The sequence below is a fragment of the Equus quagga genome, chromosome 11 (assembly GCF_021613505.1).
Source record: "Equus quagga isolate Etosha38 chromosome 11, UCLA_HA_Equagga_1.0, whole genome shotgun sequence".
In the NCBI taxonomy this organism is placed as follows: Eukaryota; Metazoa; Chordata; class Mammalia; order Perissodactyla; family Equidae; genus Equus; species Equus quagga.
The window spans coordinates 100,787,694-100,809,657 of record NC_060277.1 but is presented as its reverse complement, the minus strand read 5'-3'; the positions used below and the strand labels follow the sequence as shown (position 1 = coordinate 100,809,657).

At 42.4% G+C, this 21,964-nt stretch overlaps 1 protein-coding gene across 12 annotated transcripts in view; it reads right to left on the bottom strand.

Moving 5' to 3' along the window:
* Positions 1-21,882, bottom strand: part of DCAF7 (DDB1 and CUL4 associated factor 7) — a 28,142-nt gene extending 6,260 nt beyond the window's left edge. For all 12 annotated transcript variants that reach the window (XR_006890555.1, XR_006890556.1, XR_006890558.1 and 9 more), the window contains exons 1-6: positions 21,512-21,882; positions 6,609-6,767; positions 5,776-5,887; positions 5,254-5,372; positions 2,164-2,373; positions 1,096-1,213 (exon numbers count right to left, since the gene is read on the bottom strand). Coding sequence is in view for 3 of the 12 variants with exons in the window: in XM_046675162.1 (XP_046531118.1) it covers positions 1,096-1,213; positions 2,164-2,373; positions 5,254-5,372; positions 5,776-5,887; positions 6,609-6,767; positions 21,512-21,649 (856 nt within the window). In the remaining 9 variants the exon portion in view is untranslated. The remainder of the gene's footprint in view (positions 1-1,095; positions 1,214-2,163; positions 2,374-5,253; positions 5,373-5,775; positions 5,888-6,608; positions 6,768-21,511) is intronic.
* Positions 21,883-21,964: the final 82 nt, after the last annotated feature.

Genomic DNA, 21,964 nt, shown 5'->3' with positions numbered 1-21,964 from the left:
TATCCTACCCCTCCCTATCCACATCCCTGGGGAAAAAGAGGGCAATCATGAAGAAGTCAGATCACAACCTGAGGTTCAGAGGAAGGCGGAAGGCCCCTAACTGCTCCTCAGTGAGACATACCAGCATGAGCAGAGGGCCAAAAACAGGAATAGCTTCATAAGCCTTTCAAGTTAATGCTAAAATGGCAGAAAACCAGCAAACTACATTGCTCCTTTGCTCCTTAATAAACAAGGAAATGAGGACGCTACTGATTAGTGAGAAGAAAAAGTATGTTAGAAAGAAACCCAAGGCATTGAAAAAGATCCTAAAGAGCAGAGCACTCTGGGGCTGGAGGAGTCCTGTCTGTGTACAATGAAGGGCTAGAGATTTATAATGGGGGGGTATGTGTACATACATACCCACATACAAAGGTCTGGAAGAAGACACACTAACTGTTGTTAGAGGTCACCTGTGGAGAGTGGGATTGAGGTGGAAATGGGACAGGAAGGAGAAAAATGACTTTCATTTTCCTATTTTATATACTTCTGTGGTGTTTTAATTTTTAATAAGAGACATAGTATTTCCAGAATAAAAGCACACTGACAGCCAGCATATTTTTAAGGGGTACTCTTTTTGGTCTGGCAAATGGTGAAGTGGGAATTATAAGTTACACACCACTGACAGGACAGGCTACACAGGGTCCCTCAACACACTGAGAGCCCACTGCAGATTCGTTATATCTCCCAAAGGAGATGTCAATTTTGTCGGTCCCAAAAATTCTGTTACATCCAAGAGAGATTGCCCCTCTTCTCCATATTCCTGGATCTGAGTCCCCTGTGCCAACCTAGATTTTAGATGGGGACAGTATGAGGCCCAAGCCTATAATGCATGATGTAAATAGTATATGGAAGATGCTGTAATATCACTGAGAGTACAAGATCATCTGGAAATTTGGACTACTCCAATTTCACACGTGTGGGAGGTTCTCAACTGAGTTACTTTGTGTAAATCTCTCAGGCTATCCTTGAAAACAGTAAGGATTACAATTCTAAGGAGACATGAGGAAGATCTCCTTACTCTTCCTCCCCATGCCTTCCCTCCCCCACCAGGATTACCTGCAGTACAGATGTGGCAGGATGAATGTGGGGCCCAAGCAATGCCATTGACACATGCTCGGTGGTTGTTTAACCTAGCAACAGGCGTGCAGGGAACTCGGACGTCCAGAATCACTACCTGTAGAAATGACAAGTAAAAGATAGAGGAATTTCACAGTATGGCAGAAAAAACAAAAGACACTACACAAGAAAAAAAAATGTTTTTCAAGCATAACTAGTTCATTTGTGGATTTAAAGACTATTAGAGACAGAGGGTCTCTGTCCCAAAAGTTGCTACAGGATTGAGGAAAAAGAAAAAAGACAACACAGGTAATCTATAGTCTGAATCTCAGCAACACAAGGCCTTCAGACTGACAAGGAAGGGGAGATGCAGGAACAGATAACATAAGTTTGGATAATCCACCAAGTCCTGTTAGGTGCATGCATTAAGAATTCTGTGCACGCTCAGCTGGATAGAATGAGAACCCCCTGTCCCCAAAGCAGAATTTGGAATGTAAGAAATATGAGGTGCGGTTTTCACCAAAACAAAGTTAATCACGGCATCATCTCCACTACTGCTTTTATCCCGTAACAGGCTACAGAGAGCTGCCATTTCCCTATCTGCATGCTGAAGCTGAGAGTCTCTCCAGATGACAGAAGGGGAAAGCTGACTCCTTCTATTCACAGCACCATAAGCATGTATGATTGAGTTTACTTTTTAAAATTGCTTTTCTTGGCTCCGACTCCAACTCTCCAAATATTAAAAGTTGTTAACATGTAGTCCTTATTCTAGATCAGGTTTTCTCAATCTTGGCACTACTGACATTTTGGGTCAGATAATTCTTTGTTGTGGGAGCTGTCCTGTGCATTGTAGGATGCTTAGCAGCATCCCTGGGCTCTACCCACTACATACCAGTAGCACTGCTCCCCTCCCCTGAGCTGGGACAACCAAAAACGTCTCTAGACAGTTCCAAAAATCCACTGGGGAGAAAACTGCCACCAGTTGAGAACCACTCTTCTAGATATACTGAGCAGTGCTAGATATAATTAGGTAGCAGAGCCTATGTTAGCCTGAAGTGGGATGCTCACCTCCATTCCATCCATGGCCATAGTAGCCAGGTAGTTAGGGTCCTGCTTGTTCCAGCAGAGGCGAAGCAGTGGGTGATGCTGTGGGTCTTCGTAAATGATGGTGCTGTGTTCTAGATGGCGGAGGTCAAACATCCGCACCGAGCCATCAGCGCCCACAGAGGCAAACATGTCCCTGCCACCCCCAGCCCGGCTAAATGCAATATCATAGACCTGTTGGTGAATAAGAAGCTCCAGTCAGGTTCAGATCCGTTACCTCCTTTTTCTGCAGCAGAAAAATTTGCTATCCCTAGTGCATCTAAACCCCTGCTAGTGACACAGAAGGAGGTAAGTGTAGGTGAGAGTTCTAACACCAATGACTTTCCAAAGAGTGAAGATCCTTCTGCCATGAAAATTGGCTGGCTTCTTCCCACATTCCTGCTTTCCAAGTCTTCTTTCTCCAACCCCTGTGATAAAACAAAGGGCACAGACTCTGCTGACCAAAAGAGCACAGTAGCTCTGATCAGGTATTCTGAATGCATGGACAGACTCAGTGAAGCCAGAGTCAGTAGCTGTCTTCTGCCACGATCCAGGATTGAGACATGTATTTCCTGGACCTTGATGGCTTTCATGTGTGTGTGATCAGAGGCAGATCTATGACCACATTAAGGCCAAGATCATTGATCTGAAAGGTGAAAGCAGCCCTCCTATAGCCACTTAATAGCAGCCAACGTGGTTCTGCTGTGAAACCTGGACCTGAGACTTATTTGTAAGAAAGAGGTAATAGCAGTTGAATTATGGGAGGCTCAGATGTTCCTATATTCACAAAGAGGTTCAGTATCACTCTTTTGTCCTAGGACATGCTCTGTTTCTTCTCCTAGTTGGTTTGTATCTATAAGTGAATCCATTTAGGTTTTGAATCATTTTCTGCATTTATTACTTGCTGCAAACATTGCACACCACTAACGTCTCTGAGAAGAAAAGAGGCAGAGAGCAATGGAGAGCTTCAGAGAAAGAAAAGGATGGAGAGACAGACAAAGCCAGAGCCAGACAAGCAGAGAGAGAAAAACTGAAAAAGAAAAACAAATGCCAAACCAAACCGATGTTCTGGGGTTAAGGATAATAGCTGACTTCTGAGGAGACATGAGTAGAATCTCTCACTAAATATCATGACTCCAGCAGTCTTGAGGTTCTGCCTACTAAGGGACACTGCCAAACAAGCATCTATTTCTATTCAACCTCATAAATTCCTTTTCCTCTGGCTGACTATGAAGAAATTACACTTCTCTTTCTATGGTAGGAATTAGGAGTAATTCAAAAGGGAACTGGGCCAGTCATCACAAGGAGGCCAGACAGATCAAGGCTCTGTCCAGCTATGCTAGGGCAGGGGCGTGTTTATATCAATATGTGCACCCCAAGGGCCAGCTCTTAGTAACTCCTAGGAACAGGGACACCACAGCAGCATCACTAAGTGATAAGATGCCCATGGGCAAGGTGGCCGAGTATGTAAAGCTCTCTCAGCTTTAACTGACTGCTCCTTCATCTGTGCTCCACCAGTGTATTTCATCATGAACCAAGGGAAGGTGACAACTCCCAGATATATGCTACCCTTCTCTACACCAATCCACCAGGCAGCAATGAGAGCCTCCAAACAAGTCTGTACTGTGACAGAGAGAGGTAGACTGAGAAAAATGAAAGGTGCTAGGAGGGATCACTGTTTGCCTCAGAGCAACCATCCTCAGGCTCATTTCTTCAGGGCCAGGGTGCTGGGCCAGGGCCTGTTTGCTGTTAAGATCGATTCCTGGCCCTTCCCTCTGGGAGGGGGAAGCTAAGGCATTTCTCCTCCCTCTCTCTGTTCCCTGAAGAGTCTCTGGCAATGGCTGTGTTCCCTCCAGGGTTCTAGCTGCAGCTCCTGGGCTCCAGGAACCCTGCCTCCTCCCTTCGCCCCTCCAGCCTACAGGCAGTAGCAGCTTCCTGCTGCTCCTATTCTCTAGTGACTTCTCAGTTTACCATCGTCTATGTAAGCAATCCCCTGGATTACATCCCCTCAGTTTAAATATTTAGAGTAGTTCTAGTTTTCTGGGTTGGACCCTGACAGAGAACAGCAGGCTAAGTTGTCACATAACTAAAATGTAGCAACCTGTTCCACTTGATGCCAAGGGGTTTCCAGAAGTTCCTTACTGGTCCTCTCTGCAGGACAAATTCTTCCTTTGCCCCGTGGTTTAGCAGCAGCCACGTCCAGCAGCCTTGTAACAGACCTTACCCTTAGGAGCACAGAAAGCCAAAGAACAACCCCTTACTAAGAATGATAAACTGGTCATCAGCTTCCCATTCTGCGGACAACCTCAAGTTTCTGACCTAAGGTCAAGGCATCCTTTTTATCTGTACAGACATTAATACTCCTCGCTGTGCAGGGTAAGGTAGAAAAGAAAAGGAAATACTACCCATAGGAAATCAGACTACCAGGAGCATGCAGCAGCTCTGGGAGAAGACTGATGACTATTTTCCAAAATCACTCAGAAGAATGCTTTGATTACAACATGATCACAAATAGCTCTCCTTGGCTTTTCCAATCAACAGAGGAGAAACATCACCATCAAAATAAAATATAGCCAATTCCAAACAGTATTAAAAGTATAAGTATTAAGTGAACATACTAGAATTTCATAAAACAAGTTTAGAGAAAAACTGATGAATTAGGTTTGTCTGCCAGGAAATTTTCCCTCTCCCTGCCTCCCTCCCACCTCCTTTCCCTCCCCTCAAAAGTAAATATATTTCAAGATAAGTGTTACTCTAACATTATTTTTTTAATCACATCAAGTCTAACGTTGCCTATAAGAGAGTTTGTTATTACAAACAGCAATCTCTGGCATGAAAAGAAAAATGATAGACTATAGAATAAGTTGTTTATATCACCCAAAGAACGCATTCATTTACAACAGTGTTGTTCTCCACTGCTTTGACACATTACTATTTTCTCTTTAGACAAGAAAACGTCAGCATTATACCATGATTTACCCACGTAACTTGCAAAACAGTGAGAGAATAAGCTGACCTCACACTGAGGGCACAGAAGGCAGCTGAGGAAAAGAGAAGAGGAACAGCATTCATTACCTCTTTGTCATGGGCAATCAGTTGAGTCTTCACATGGCCAGACACAAGATTCACTCGCCCCAGCACCTGCCCAGTCTCCAGCCCCCAGATGGTACAAGTCGTATCAATGCTGGAAGTACCTGGAAACAACCAGTGCAAGTCAGTGGCTGACAGGAATAAGGTTTCCAGGCAAGCTTCTCTCCTTGTGCCTACTCCTCTGTTCAGCCCAGGAGACAACATGCCAGAAACACTTCCTGAGCACAGGGAGGGTAGCAGGAGAGCCAGAGAGTCAAGTATTCAGTCCTTACCCTAGTACCTTAGACCCTGACTGCAGACACAAGATGTACACACATGGGAAGCTCAACTCCACATGAGGAATTAATAACCACATTCCGTATATAGCCTCTTTCCTCCCTGGCCCTGTTCCAGGATGATGCATGTACCTCAGGTCCCTGGTTAAAAACTGGCCCAGTGTGATAATGTAGCTGAGAAAATGTATCTTTGCTTCCTCAAACTGGAATACGCACTCCCTCACTCCCTTACCTAAAAGATAAGGATCCACCTCATTCCAGTCAAAGGAGGTCAGAGGAGCACAGAAATCCGAGTTCTTGTTATTGTTTAGCAAACATTCCAGCCTGGTCTCTGTTTCACCAACCTGAAGGAACAATAATTTAAAAACTCAGCCAGACTTACTTTCGCAAAAAATCTTTAAAGCCCCGTTTAGACAATATCTTAGGAAATGTAACACATAGGGGAGGAAGGTTTTTATCATAAAGAGCAATAAAACCCAGAGGAACTCCCTGAATGCTACTCTTTCCAAGCTTTCTCGCTGCCCAGCTTTGTTTTCCAAATTTTCATCCCAAATTTTTCTACAGGAGAGGTCTTTGCCCAAAGTATCCAGGTCACTTTGCCCAACCCGAAATCTCTGTATCCTCCAGGCTGTAGGAGATGCTGCTAACAATGAGCTCAGCCAAGAGGGGAAGTAAGGCTCCATAATCCATTCACACACTTTACTAGACTCAATGGCCTGGTATTTTGTTTAATTTACTCAAAAATATCTTGGCTGTAAACAAAATAAGAGGCCTCAAGAATGCCCACCCCCACAGAAGGTGATCATCATTACATCAGGTTAACTGGGCCTCGGGTTTCCAGGGCTGACTGCAGCCAGCAGCAGGACTTCAAGGAATTTTGGCTAGATTTACTAGGAAATCTGTTGAGCCAAACAAGGTCACTGCAGATACGCTACCATTTGTTTCTCCCAGGCTGCAATGACACTCACTCCCTCCAACCCCAGTCTGTTCTCTGTGCCTCCATGCTAATAACAGCTGACACGGAGAAAGCCCATTGGTCCAGCTGCTAATCAAGCATCTGCTTACCCTCCACACACGGAGATAGTCACCACTTGTTGCCAGTAGGTCTGGATAGACGCCTTTTGTGTCAGGGATCCACATGAGCTTTGTGGTGGGGTACGGATGATCAAAGGTGTTTCGGCAAATAAACTCCGAACTCTCTTCATCTAAACCAACAAGCTGAACCTGTAACAACAAAACTGAGCCACATAAACATTTGTTTTTCTGGAGCAGTATCAAATACATCATATCTCTGGTCAGTGAAAGAAGTCCCAACGCTGTATCACACTTAACTGCAGAGTCAGGAACTATTACAGCGAGAGGGCATCTAGTCCAACCATCCCATTACTCAGACGAGGAAGCCCAAACTTGGGAGGGGTTGAGTTACATTCAACCCTGCAAGACTAGTAAAAGGCAAAGACAAATTTAAATACAGGTTTTCTTCCAACTCCTGCACTCTTGACTCAACATGGAACTGCATTATCTTCCCAGTCAGTTACACCATCCCCCACAACCCCAGAGGCATTTGACAATGTGTAGGTGGTTTTAGATACTCCAGTGATTGGAAGTGCTGTGGGTATTTAGCGCCCAGGGGCCAGGAATATCAAACACTCTTGTACAGTCCCATACAACAAAGTAACATCTCACTTAAAAAGGCAATTGTGCACAAACTGCCCCCCCACACACACACTGGCTAGTAACATGCTTAGACATAAGGGTGGGTCAAATGAGCATTCAAAAACCCAAAGCACTATAACTGGCAAAACGAGTGGGTGCCCTTGATGAGAAAGTTCCCTGGTTCTGGCCACTTTTCCTTAGAGTCAATTTTAGACCAATATTAACTTCCAACCTTTGCTGTCAAACTTCGCTCAATGGGAAATGCCCACTCAGTATAGATTTGCTTATGAACTTCAAGAGAGAATAGGAAATTTTTGGTAAAGATCCATACTGAGAGGATAAGATTAACCATACAGCAGCAAAACAGAATTCCTTCTACTCTTATCTTTTTTTTTTTTAGGAAGATTAGCCCTGAGCTAACGACTGCTAATCCTCCTCTTTTTGCTGAGGAAGACTGGCCCTGAGCTAACATCCATGCCCATCTTCCTCTACTTTCCATGTGGGACACCTACCACAGCATGGCGTTTGCCAAGTGGTACCACGTCCGCACCCGGGATCCGAACTGGTGAACCCCAGGCTGCCAAGAAGCGGAACACACGAACTTAACCACTGCGCCACCGGGCCAGCCCCTACTCTTATCTTTCTGACTTCAGTCTTAGATACCAGTATATTCCTTTTTTGTGTGTGTGACAATTTGATTTAGGTACAGTTGCATACAATAAAATTTACTCACTTTAAGCGCACAGTTCAATGATTTGGAATGTACACGTTTGCAAATGTATACAGTTGTGTAACCCCCACAATAATTAAGAAATAGAACATTTCCATTACCCCAAAAAGTTCTCTTGGGCAGTCATTCCCCTACCCCTAGCCCCAAGCAACCACTGATCTATAGTTTTGTCTTTTCTGCAATACCAGATAAACGGAATCAAAGTACTGAGTCTTTTGTGACTGGCTACTTGCTCTGGAGATTCATCCACGTTGTGTATATCAGTAGTGTTTTAATAACATTGTATTATATGGAAACACTGCAATTTATTTATCCATTCACCAGATGATAAACCTTTATGTTCTTTCTATTTTGGGGCCATTATAAATATTGCTGCTATGAACATTTATGTATAAGTTTTCCTTGGACAAGTTTTCATTTTTCTTGGGTAGACAACTAAGAGTGGAATTGCTGGGTCATATTGTAAGCATATGTTTAATTTTATTTAAAAAAAACCTGCCACCCCATTTTCTAAAGTGGTCGTGTCATTTTGCATTCCCACTAGCAATACACAAGAGTTCCACATGTTCCACATCCTTGTCAGCACTTGGTACTGCCAACTTTTTTTTTTTCTAAGTCATTCTAATAAGTGTGCAGTAGTATTTTAATTTGCATTTCCCTAGTAACTAATGATACTGAGCATCTTTTCATTTGCTTGTTTGCCATCTGTATTTACTCTCTGGTGAAGTCTGTTCAAATATTTTTGTCCTTTTTCTTTTGACAATAGAGTTTAATTTTTAGATTTACAGAAAAATTGGGCAGAAAGCACAGGGAACAGCCATATATCTCCTGCCCTCACAGATGCACAGCCTCTTCTGCTATCAAAACACTTGCACCAAAGTGGTACATTTGTTACAACTGATGAATCTACGGTGATACATCAATATTAGCCAAAGTTCATAGTTTATAATAGAGTTCACTCTTTGTGTTGTACAATCTATAGGCTTTGACAAACCTATAATGATATGCATCCACCATTATAGTTTCATACAGAAGAGTTTCACTTCATTTTTCACTGGGTTGTTTTCTTATTTATTAAGTTTTCAGAGTTTGTATATTCTGGATACAAGTCGCTAGTTACGTGTTTTGCAAACTTCTTCTCACAATCAAGAGCTGTTCTGTCATTCTCTTTCAGTGTTTTTTGAAAAACAGAACTGTAAAATTTTGGCAATGTCAGTTTATCATTTCTTTTCTTTTATAGCTCATGCTTTTTGTGTCCTAGCTAAGAAAGCTTTGCCCAACTCCTGGTCACCAAATATTTTCTCCTACGTTTTCTTCTTAAAATTTTGTAGTTTTAGGCTTTACATGTAGGTCTATGATCCACTTCAAATTAATTGTTTTATATGATGCAAAGTATGAATCAAAGTTCACTTTTTTACACACAAATATCTGACTGTCCCAGCATCATTTGTTGAAAAGACTATCCCCCCTCCTTTGCACTACCTTGGCCCCTGCGTTGAAAATCAATTGACCATGTATTTATGCATCTATCTCCAGACTCTTAATTCTGTCCCACTGATCTATATGCCTATCCATTCCCTAGGACCACAGTCAATGAGGGCACCTTTCTAGTGAAGTCCTGAAGTGACAGTGAGTTCTCCAACTTGGTTGTTCTTTTTCAAAATTGTTTTGCCATCTATACCTTTGCTTTTCTGTGTAAATTTTAGAATCAGCTTGTAAAATTCTACAAAAAGCCTGCTAAGATCTTGACTGGGATTATGTTGAACGTACAAATCAGTTTGGAAAAACTGCTGTCTTAACAACATTGACTCTTCCAACCCATAAACACAGCATATTTCTCCACTTACTTAGGCTTTCTTTAATTTCTCTCAGCAATGGTTTTAAGTTTTCAACGTACAAGTCTTGGATTTCTTTTAATAACTTTATTCCTAAGTATTCTTATGCTACTATAAAGGGAAGTTTTAAAAATTCCATTTCCAATTGTTTATTGCTACTATATATAATTAATTTTTGCCTATTAATCTTGAATCCTATAACTCTGCTAAATTAGTTATTAGTTTTAGTAGCTTTTTTTGTAAATTCTTAAGGATTTTTCTATGTATATTTATAGATCTTGCCATCCATGTCTGACTTTGAAAAATCTGTATGATGACCAAATATAAATATTCATTTTTATGGAGCACCTTAAAGGCTTTCAAAAATCATATAATGTGTTGGGGGAGATAACATATGAAGATATAAAAGGAGAAAAAATCCACTGCCCTAATCACAATAACACTGCCTAGCCTAGCAATAAATGTGATGTCACAAGGTAACATGTAATTAGGTGCTTATTTAAAACACAGACAAAAACTGGTAACAGTTTAGAGGAAAGAGCAATCATTCAAAGTGGGCAAGTGAGGAAAAACGGAGTTAGGATCTGAGCAAACAAAGGGGTACAGAAAGGTTCTGGGGAGACAAAGTAGAAAGGGAAGGCATCCCAGGAACATGAGAGAGAAGGAACAAATGTACTAAGATGGCAAACTTAATGACCCACTTGATGGCAGCAGGAAAATCTGTTCGAGGGGCTGGCCTGGTGGCGCAGCGGTTAAGTGCGCACGTTCTGCTCCGGTGGCCCGGGGTTTGCCGGTTTGGATCTCAGGTGCGGACATGGTACCGCTTGGCAAGCCATGCTGTGGTAGGCATCCCCATGTATAACGTAGAGGAAGATGGGCATGGATGTTAGCTCAGGGCCAGTCTTCCTCAGGAAAAAAAGGAGGATTGGCAGCAGTTAGCTCAGGGCTAATCTTCCTCAAAAAAAAAAAAGAAAAAGAAAATGAAAATCTGTTCGAGAGGAACCATCTGAGACAGCAGTGCAGATGAGGCTGGGAAGGTGTGCCCAGGGCAGGCTGGAGAGCCCTGAAAGCAAAGTGAGGATTGAGGTGGACTTTCCCAGTGAGGGTGTCTGAGAAGGGAGAAGACTATGAGGCCTTGGAGGTATGAGTATGAGGCCTGGTAATTTCCAGCAGGACTGACTGGATCCAGGAAAAGGCTAGAGGCAGGGAGCTCAGCCCAGAGATCCACAGGGCAAGAGGTGGGAAAGGTTAAGGGCTTATGGTGACTGCTGGTGACAATGGCAGGGGATAACCAGGGAGGGCCACAAGAGGGATTTTGACTGAATGAAATGTTCTTAGGAAATTAAAAAGTTGACGTGCTGACCTTTGCTGAAAATAATATGTAAAGAAGAAAGACTCCAGATGGAACAGAGAAAATTAGCATCAGCCTTGGGGTGGGGGGAGAAAACAGACAAGAGGCTAAATTTTGGGGCTCATTGGGCAGAATAAAGAATAAACCTCTCATACAGATTGAGCCAGATATTTCATTCATGCATTTATTCAACGAATATTTACCAAGTGACTACTAGGTCCCAGGACCTAAGTGCTGGGGATACAGCAGCAGGCATAAAAGACACAATCCCTCTCTCTAACCATGCAAATAACACTGTGAGGTTAAACTAGAAGAGAAAATGCTACACTCACTTCTAAAAGTTGCCTTTCAAAGTATCAGAGATTTCCCACCAAACCTCAAAATATCAGCTCTTGTGAGCACTTGCCACTCGGGATCCCTTTAAGTAGATATTCAAGGCTTTCCACCACCCGGCCCTAGCCTACCTTATCTTCCACTTTGATTTATCCACTCACTGCTTCCCATCCCTTTCCCATCCCTTTCCTTACACTGCCCTCTATGCTTGTAAAACCCTCATACCTCCTTTCCATCAATCCAAATCCTGTCCACAATGCAGCACAGTGGCATCAGGCTTCCAGGGCTCCTTATTTGCTACCTCTAGGGCCTTGGACATGTTACTTAACTTTGCTAAACCTGTTTCCCAATGTATCAAGTGAGGATGTTCACAGTACCCACCTCACAGAGCTATATGTAACACCCGATGCATGTAAATTGCTTAGGAGAGTGCCTTACTCACTGTACGAGCTTTTCATATCCTTACATCTCACCTCCTTCGTAACCATCTGCAGTCTTCCTGGTGCAGGGATCTTTCAGTACCTATCTATACCACCTATTGGGTTGACTTATGCCATCCTGCCTCAAGAAAGTACTTACATTACTGCCTTGTGCTATTTCACTTAATAAATGCCTTAAAAACAGGGCCTGTGTCTTACTTCTGCTTGTACTGCTGACAGCAATGGTTCCCAAACTTGGTTATCAGATTTACCCAGAGTGCTTTCACATTCCCGGGTTCCCCAACACTAGCCCAGGATTCTGATTCAACAAGCATCAAGTGGGCCTCAGGAGTCTATATTCTTAAGAACCTCCCTGGTGACCTGATTCAGCAAGGTTTGACAACTTCTGCGCAACAGAACCTAACCCAAGGAAGAAGTCAAAAAACAGCTGGGATTTAATCTTTCTTGATCTTCCCAAAGAATTTGGGTTTGCAGACGTGAGTTCTATCCTCAGCCTGACTCGAGCTCTTCTACTCCAAGTTGCCAACCAGGTATCAAGAGGAATAACAACTGGCTCTCACTGTTATTCAATTTTTTGTTCAGATACTCAGACATTTAAAATTTAATGATGAAAAGAATATATAAGTTCTCTGTGAAGATTCATATAATACAGAGGAAAGTGGTAAAGTCTCCCATTAACTCCACTCCTAATTCTACTCACTGACACTCAAAACACTGTTTGCTGTGTATCTTTCCAAATGGTTCTCTGTGCGTTTACATACATGTGTAAATGGTAGGTTTTTAAAAAAACATAAATAGGTTTGGACCATAAAATTCATTCTGCAACTTAGTTTTAACAATGTATCTTCGAAGATCTTCTCATGTCAGTACAGGTAGCTCTACCTCATTCTTCTGTAGCAGACTGTGTGGTAAGCACACCATAACTGATTCAACAATTCATAGTTATTATATCTATTGTCTTGCTATTATAAACAATACTTTGTACACACGTACAGATGCTTTCTCTTATTGGAGAGATTGCCAGAAGTGTAATTGTTGCATCACATTTTAAATGTTAATAGATTCTGTCAAACAGTCTTCAAAGAGGTTGCTTCCATTTACGCTTTCATTAACAGTATATGAGTGCCAATTTCCCCATACCTTTAAAAACACTGAAAATAATCAGTCTTTCACAGTTTTTTAATCTGATGAAAAATGGCATTTCGCCATCATTTTACTATTGAGACTGAGCATATCTGTTTACTGACTACATTCATTTCTAAATAACAACTGTTAACATCTGAGTGCTTATGACGGACTGAGTTTAAGCACTATACTTAAAGTTTTACATGGATTACCTCACTTAATCCTCTCAACATCTCCATGATGTAGGTACTATTATTCTTCCCGGTGTCAGAAGATGCTGAGTAAAAGAGAGGTGAACTATCTTACACTTTAAATATCAGTAGTCCCATTCTACAACCCAAGCTCTTCACCATTATGTAGAAACACCAACTTAAAACATCTGCCAAGTTTTCTACTAAGTTGTGTATATCTTTTTCTTATTGATTTGTAGAAGCTCTTACAGATGGAGACTGTGCCTTTATTTGTTATATATTTCCTTTGGTAAGCCCATAAAACTCTGGGGGGGGGGGGTGCCTTTTTGGAGGTAGATATTTGATTATATTTTCAATTCTTCCACAATTTTTATTCAGATTTTCTACTTCTTAAGAAAAGTTTGGTATTTTGTTTCCCCTTAAAACAGATTTTTTATTTTCATCTAGATTTCTGACTGTAGCACTCTCATTCTTTACACTCCTCTCCCCCATTCCATATGTCCACCCATGCCCACAGGAAGGATGAATTTCTGCTCCGCTCCCTCTTGGAGGAATACTGAGGCTGACGGTTCTGCTCTTCCATCCTCACGCTTAACTAGCAATTGCTAAGCTGATTCGCTAAAGCCCAAGTCAGGCACGTGGGCATGTCTCACTAGTGGGCCTGACCACTCCATGGCAGACAGCATGACAGCTCTCTTGCTCTTGCACATCCTTCTCCCTTGTGCAAAGGCAAATTGGCCTGCGCAGAATGAGTCTAGCTATCCTTTGCTCCAGCTTCTCAGCACCTTCAACTGAGTGGAGGAGGTGAGGTTGGGTCTGCCCTTGAATTAGAAGTGGAAAAACAGAAAGCCTCATTTAAACTGAGAATAAGCTGCATTTTTCTAAGTCAGTTTACCAGGCAGTAGCACCACATTGGAGGTGCTTGTTCAGCATTTAATAGTGGGTCTAGATTTCTCCTTTAGTTACTATTTGTATATAACTTCCTTGATAAGAAGCCCCCAAGGGGAAAGAAGGTGAGTGGTAGAATTTAGACACCAAAATTCTACCCTGAACCCCTTAGTATTATATTCTCTACCATTTTCTTGCTCAGACGTACAAGTTTTATCTACTTTAATGATCTTTCAATTGGGTTTATTTTTTAAATGTACTTTTAGATTGTAAGACAACTATAAAGTGCATGACCAGTGTATAAAATCAAAGTACAGAAGTATATATAAAAAAAAAGTTAATAACTTCCCCACATCCCATCTCCAATATATCACATTATTAATTTGGTGTGCATTGCTTTTACACTCTTCTCTATGCTCAAACATATACATACACAAGTGTAAGTTTTCTCTAACTTTTAGAAAAACGGGATACTATATCCTATCCAATGCTATAAACCTTATTCTTTTTTTTTTTTTTTTTTGAGGAAGATTAACCCTGAGCTAACATCTGCTGCCAATCCTCCTCTTTTTGCTGAGGAAGACTGGCCCCGAACTAACATCTGTGCCCATCTTCCTCTACTTCATATGTGGGATGCCTACCACAGCATGGCTTGACAAGGAGTGCCAGGTCCGCACCCGGGATCCAAACTGGCGAACCCTGGGCCACTGAAGCAGAACGTGCGAACTTAACCACTGCACCACCGGGCTGGCCCCAATGTAAACCTTATTTTTTATTAAACAAAATAATGGGCATCCCTCAGGTCAATATGTATGTAGATCTAACTCATTCTTTTAATTGATGCACAATATTTCATAGAATAAATGTACCATACTATATGTCTCAACGATTCCCGTAACGGTGTACATTGTTTCCCCTTTCTGCCACTACTGTCTTGTACATATGTGCTTATGTACTGCTCTCTTTTTTTTTTTAAAGATTTTATTTTTTTCCTTTTTTTCCCAAAGCCCCCCCAGTACACAGCTGTATTATATTCTTCGTTGTGGGTCCTTCTATTTGTGGCATGTGGGACGCCGCCTCAGCGTGGTCTGATGAGCAGTGCCATGTCCGCGCCCAGGATTCGAACCAACGAAACACTGGGCCACCTGCAGAGGAGTGCGCAAACTTAACCACTCAGCCACAGGGCCAGCCCCTGTACTGCTGTCTTTATATCCGGAAACCAAACTTCCAAGAATGGGACTGCTGTATAAGAAGGTATATGCATTATAAATTTTAATAGATGCTGTTCTATTTTCTAAATAGACTGTGGCAACTCACACTCCTACCAGCAATATGTAAAGGTGTTCATTTCTCTATATCGTCAACAACACTAGAAGCAATAACTTAATTTTTACAAACTTGAAAGGGAAAAATAACATCACAAGGTCAATTCTCATTTCCCTTAACTACCTGTGAAGTTGAGTATCTTTTCCTATTTACCAATCACTTGCATTTCCTCTCCTACGAACTCGCTATTTCTACTCTTGGCCATTTTTCTATCACATGAAGTAAATTAGCTCCCACTGTCTGTCATGTTTGGTTTTTCTTGTTTTTTTTTTTTTAAGGTTGGCACCTAAGCTAACAACTGTTGCCAATCTTTTTTTTTCCTGCTTTTTCTCCCCAAATCCCCCCAGTACATAGTTGTATATTTTAGTTGTGGGTCCTTCTAGTTGTGGTATGTGGGATGCCGCCTCAGCATGGCCTAACGAGCGGTGCCAGGTCCGTGCCCAGGATCTGAACCAGCAAAACCCTGGGCCACCGAAGCAGAGTGCGCGAACTTAACCACTCAGCCACGGACCGGCCCATGTCATGTTCTGAAAATACTTTCCCCTGGCTTATTACTTGCCTTTTGACTTTGTCCACAGGATATCTTTTCACATAGAAATGTTTTGTTTGTATGTATTATAAATTGTCCATCTTTTCCTTAGTCGACACTGGATTTAATGATTGGCTTAAAGACTGCCTTCTCCTCTGCTTACCCTCACTGCCCTAGTACAAATTTCCTGGTCAATTTTCTTTTACTATTGTTTGTGGGACTTTTCTTTACATTTAGATATTTGATCCAGAATTAGTTTTCATATATGATGTGAATTACAGGGTCCTAAATTTTTCTGCCAGAGGAACAACCAATTTATGTCATACAATTTATTTTTTCCTCAGTGAATTAAAGTTCTATCTTATCACATATTATATTTTTATATATACTTAGATCTGCTTTGGACCACTCTACGTGGTTCCACCAATCTCTCTGGCTAAAACTGTACCAGTTCCAGTATGTTTATTCACACCTGGTAGGGCAAGTGTTCCCCTCTGTTTTTCAACACTTGCCTTCTTTTTTTCCCAATTTTTTTTTCACATCAGTATATATTTAAGTCTGGAGACAGTACTGCAGTCCTGGCCCTGTTTTTACCTACTATGTCACTCTGGGCAAGTCACTTAGCTTATCTGGGCTTTAGTTTCCTCATCTTCCCATAAGTTTTGACATGTAGTATTTTTTCCAATCTGTTCATTTCCCTTAACTTAAAACATTTTTTTCTAAATACATGGTCGATTTTTTAAATTATCTTTTTAAAAAGTGCATTATTTTCCCATATAAATTTATATATTCTTAGGTCTATTCTCAGGTATTTATAATAGCACAATCTATAATAGGTGCAGATTTGCACATTATTCCTTTATCTTCTATCATCAAATGTGGCTAGCCTAATTCCTCCTTCTCCTCTTCGAGAGGCCTCAATTGTTTGGTTGGATGTCCACCAGATTCCTTCTTCACCCTTAAAATGTAGAAACATTCCTAGGAAATATGTCAGTGCCAAACGTTCTGCATCAATTTTTCTTGACACAGTTTGAACTCATTATTTCAAACCTTCATTTCTATAAAGTCTTCTTCAACTATGTATTTGAGTTTTTGTGTTTCATTTCCTTGGTCTTCTTCAGGGCCACCAATTATACCTAAGTTAGATCATCTTTATTTTCTGCATCTATTATATTCTAATAGTTAATTTCTATTCATTTTCTCAGTCTGTCTTCCCTATCCTTCACTGTGTTTTCAGCAGTTTGCCTTCATTTTTATTCTCTTTCCAATGAGGCTTCTAATTCTGTGATAATTTTTGTTTTCTCTTCCACTATTTTCCTGGGCTCTACCTGCTGATGTTCCATTTTCTCCTGTTACCATGCCTTAGTTTACCTGATCCCCTGTATCTCTGCTTGGAGTTCTTTATTTTAAGTTCTTTGAATTTATGGTGGCAGGACTGGCCATTAATTTTCAACGGAGGTAAAAACATTTTTCTAGTGTGGGTACTTTACCTGCCACTTGTTTCCCATTTTTCCCCTCCTTTCTTATAGTATCTTTCTATAGCTACTGTGCTGGTTCCTTTTGAACAGGCAAGTTCTTCCTAGATGATCTGAAGGAGATTCCTAAGGGAGAGAGGCCAAGGCCATGTTCCAAGTTAGCAGAAACACTTGAAGTTTTTGCAGCTCCCCAGTCAACAGAGGTGAGGAGCTGTTAAGCTGCTCACAATTCAATCTCTCTTCCGAGTTGCCTCATCTAATGATCCACAGAAGACGGCACGTCTGTGTGTCTCCTTGTATAACTTAGCTCCCCTCACACCCAAGGTGTCAAACAGGGTCTGGAGAAGCTCCTCCTGCCAGCCTGTGCACCATTCTCAATGTCCCAAGCAAAAGACTGTCAATTTTGCCCATTAAAATCCTATGGTGGAGAACTGCGCTCTTCTGAGTTTGAAACCTGCAGCCACAGGTATCTTTCCTCAGCATCTCCTAGACCCATTCGATCTTCATCATACTGCCATCCTTCCTCACTTATGGGTGGAGCATAAAGAAAAATTATCTGACTTTAATCATCACATTGGCAATGCTTTGGTTACCCTGCTGCCTTTTTCTCCATAGTCTTCCCCGTCCTCCTGCTAAACTTCTCTCTCTCACCTCCACTGCCTTTCTGCAACTATTGCTTCACAACACCTTACCTCAACATGTGAAACAAATGCCCTTAAAAAGAAAAGGCTGTGAAGCAAGTTTTTACTTTTATCTTTAAAGATTGGCACCTGAGCTAACATCTGTTGTCAATCTTTTTTTTTTTCCCTTTCTCCCCAAAGCCCCCCAGTACATAGTTGTATATTCTAATTGTAGGTCCTTCTGGCTCTGCTGTGTGGGACACCACCTCAGCATGGCTTGATGAGCCGTGCTGGGTCTGTACCCAGGATCCGAACCGGTGAAACCCTAGCCCGCCAAAGCAGAGGGCATGAACCTAACCACTCAGCCACGGGGGGAGCCCCATTTTTACTCATTTTTAAACTGTGGATATTACTATGTCAGATGTCTCCTAAGGAGCAGATATGCAACATAAAATATTTACTTCTTGGAGGCATGAACACATCTTCACTTTCCATGACTTTCATAACAATAACATAAATTACTGCTCACCTTACTCTTATACTTTAAAAAAATTAAAAAAGTGCCATGTCTACTTTATTATTATATGCTCCTCGAGGGAGGAAACCGTGTATTCCACTTTATTACACACAGTGCTAATATCAGAACATGAAGGTGAATGCGTGTGTATATCTAGAATTTTTTAAAAAGCCCCCAAGTTATCCAAATGAATTTACCACTCTACTCTGTAGAACATTTTCCCACAATTGTTAACATAACCAAAATCAGCTAAAGCAAAATTCTGAGGGAATAAACCAGCTTTTCTTGGTCTTTTCCATTTGTCCTCCCTTCAAGCCTTTTCCTAACTGATTATTGCTGATCAATGTCTGCAGAGAGGTCCTGCCTTGTCAAACTTTGAGATGAATTCTGGCATAGCACCCCTTCGGCTCCTGGCACAGAGGCTGACCGCTCAGCTCTGGCATTGTGGTCTCAGGCAGGCCAGACTACCTACAGAACACAGATTCATTCCTTGTTCAAATCACAGCATCTCCAATAAGTCTGTGTGAACCAGGTTAGGGCAAAAAGCAAAAAGCAGCAGCAATTTATCCAGTGGTCCCATGGAGGAATTAGTCCTCTCATTGTCTAGAAAAAAGAAAGGAGGAAGTTAAAACCAGAAGAATTTTATATTTTAAATTCCCCTGCTGACAGTCTTGCCAGGGACTGATGGAGCACTGCAAAATTCCAAAGATCTATCAAAAATACTTATGCGTACTAAAAGACTTTCTCTTTATTGCTGCCAATCTCACATCTACTAACAAAGGCTACAGAAGGTTACTAAGTATCATCACTGTGCCTAAAACACATGTGTATGTGTTCACTACTATTTGTTGAATTGATGAGCAAATGAATGAGAATTCTAAAAGGTTGCCACAAATCCTGAGAAATGAAAAATTATATGATACAATCAAAATCATTAGGTGCCAAACAGATAAAGTAACTGCATTAAAGATCTCAGAGGAATCAGCACAGGCTGCCAAGGGAAACATTCATCCCATGTGTACAAGGTGGTCGGTCTTACCCGGATTCACCACCAGTATTCTTCAAAAAGTATCAGAGATACCTACAGTTTCCCTTCTCAGAACTTCAAAAATGTCTTCTAGATGTTAAATCTTAAAGCGCAAATGGTCAGCTAGTTAAATATTAGGGCAAAATAAATCCCATCACACTGCCAATTCTATTCAAAACCAACCCTGAAACATGCAACTAAGCAGAACAGAAGCCCAGGAACAGCCACCCATCTTTCCCCACAAAACAGGGGAAATACTACATGTCTAAAGACCACAGACATTGCCAAAACTCAGGAGAAATACCAGAGTTCTTCTATCAGAGCTAGTGTCTAAGCCAGGTAGAACAAGAGAAAATGGGCTTAAACCAGCACATTATAGTACTTGGAATCTGACTACAAGAAGCTTCTAGACCACACAATGGGTTTGGTTGAAAGGAATCAAGGGAATTTTTTCCCCTGAGTCTTTAAAAGGCAGAGGAATGAACATAATAACCTTTTGAAGTAGCTTTCTGACCTAAGGTCCTGATTTCTCTCTGGAAAATACAAAAGTCAAATTTACCTAACACCCATATAACTCTCCTTGATTTTATTTCAATTATAGGCACTATATTCAATTGTAGGTTTTATAATAATAGCCAACATTTCTAAATTGCTTACTATGTGCCAGGCAGAGTTCCTAAGCCCATCACAAAGGAGACAAGATCTAACTCTAGAGAAACAGCTGTGCTCCTGAAAAACTGTAAACGAACTTACTATGTTCAAATGTTTTTTACAGGACCTTTATGTGTAAAAAAAAGAACCCCTTTCCTACAATAAACTGTGGGTCAGAAATAAGAGTGACCTGTGCAATGCCCCACAGCTAGTCAATGGACCAGACAAGACCCAACCCTAGGTCATCTGGCTTTTTCTCCCTGCACCATGCCTGTCACTGTCCATACAGTTTTATTCTTCTTAAGTCATGGTGTTCATGCCGTCAAGCAGGACTACAGGCTTTAACCACTACTAGCCAAGGTTTTCAGTTGCTCTGATCACTATCAATCACAATGTTTACTCTAATACAATAAAAGGAAAAGATAAAGGGGTAAAGGAAAGAAAATTCTTCCAAGTGACTTATTCAACAACTTTCAAAAATAAATTTATGCTGCACTGCCAGCTTAAAAAGTTCCTCCTACTACCCGTGTTTCTATGAAGGGTTCTCAAATTGTGGATGTCCAGAAAGAAACTACTCAAGGTGAGACAACTGTATTAGCATGAAAGAAGCCAAAAGATACGGCAAGTGGCATCCTCCTCCACTCAGAAAACAATGACCGGATCACGGCCATAGGCCAGATTTCCAAAAAGAGACTACTCTGAAGAGGACGGATGTCAGGCAGCAACAGCAATCCTGGCAGAAGGGCTGGGGGCATAAATAGTCGTACGGGTGGTGGTGGTGGGGAGCTGCGCAGTGAAGAGTCATAACAGAAATCTGGTGTGGCCAGGAGTGAATGACTACCAAGTGAGGCGCCAGCATTTTCCTTCACAGCCATCACTCCGTCTTCCCTCCTCCACCCCCCAACTGAAGCAAGGCGGCCGGAGAAGAGAGGGACAGGAGTGGTAAACCGCGTAGCTTTCGGGTGTAAACTCGGCTTTGAGACCAGTTTCCGCCATGAAATAGCCATCTGACTCGGGTTAAGTCACAACACTGTGCCTCAGTTTCCCCATCTGTAAAATGGGGGTAACCACACTCCTGACTACACAGGAAAGCTACCAGGATTAAATGAGACAACGAATGAGAAACCCTCTGCACAGCGCCGGCCACAGAGGAACCGCTCCGTGGCGCTAAGGCAAGTTCACAGGAGGGTCCTGGGACCTGGGCTCCGGCCCGGAAAGGGCGCTCCCGGGGCCCGCTCCCCGCCAGCCGGGTTCCGAGCCCTTGCCCGGCCCACCTTGTTGTTGTACTCCTCCACGAAGCTGCCCAGCGCCAGGCGAAAGCGCTTGTCGGGCCGCACACTCCAGTTCATGGCGTAGACGGTCCAGGGCGCTTCATACTTGTAGATCTCCTTCCGTTTGCCGTGCAGGGACATGGTGGCGGCGGCGGGGCCGCAGTGCGGGCCCGGTCGGCAGCGGGCTGCGGCGGGCGGAGCACGAGTCGAGCGGGGAGCCGGGCCGGGGACCGAGGGGTCGAGAAGGAGGCGGGGCAGGGGCGGGCAGGAACGGCCTAGTCCGGAAGCAGGGCCGCGGCAACAAACAACTACGGACGGGCCCGACCCCACTTTCAAACCCCCTTCGGCTCGGACAACCACCACCTTCCGTTTGAGACGCCGCCCAGCCCTCTCGAACGGAAGCCACGCGACACCCGCAGCGGCGCCGACCGTTGGCTGCCTGACACGTCCTTTCGA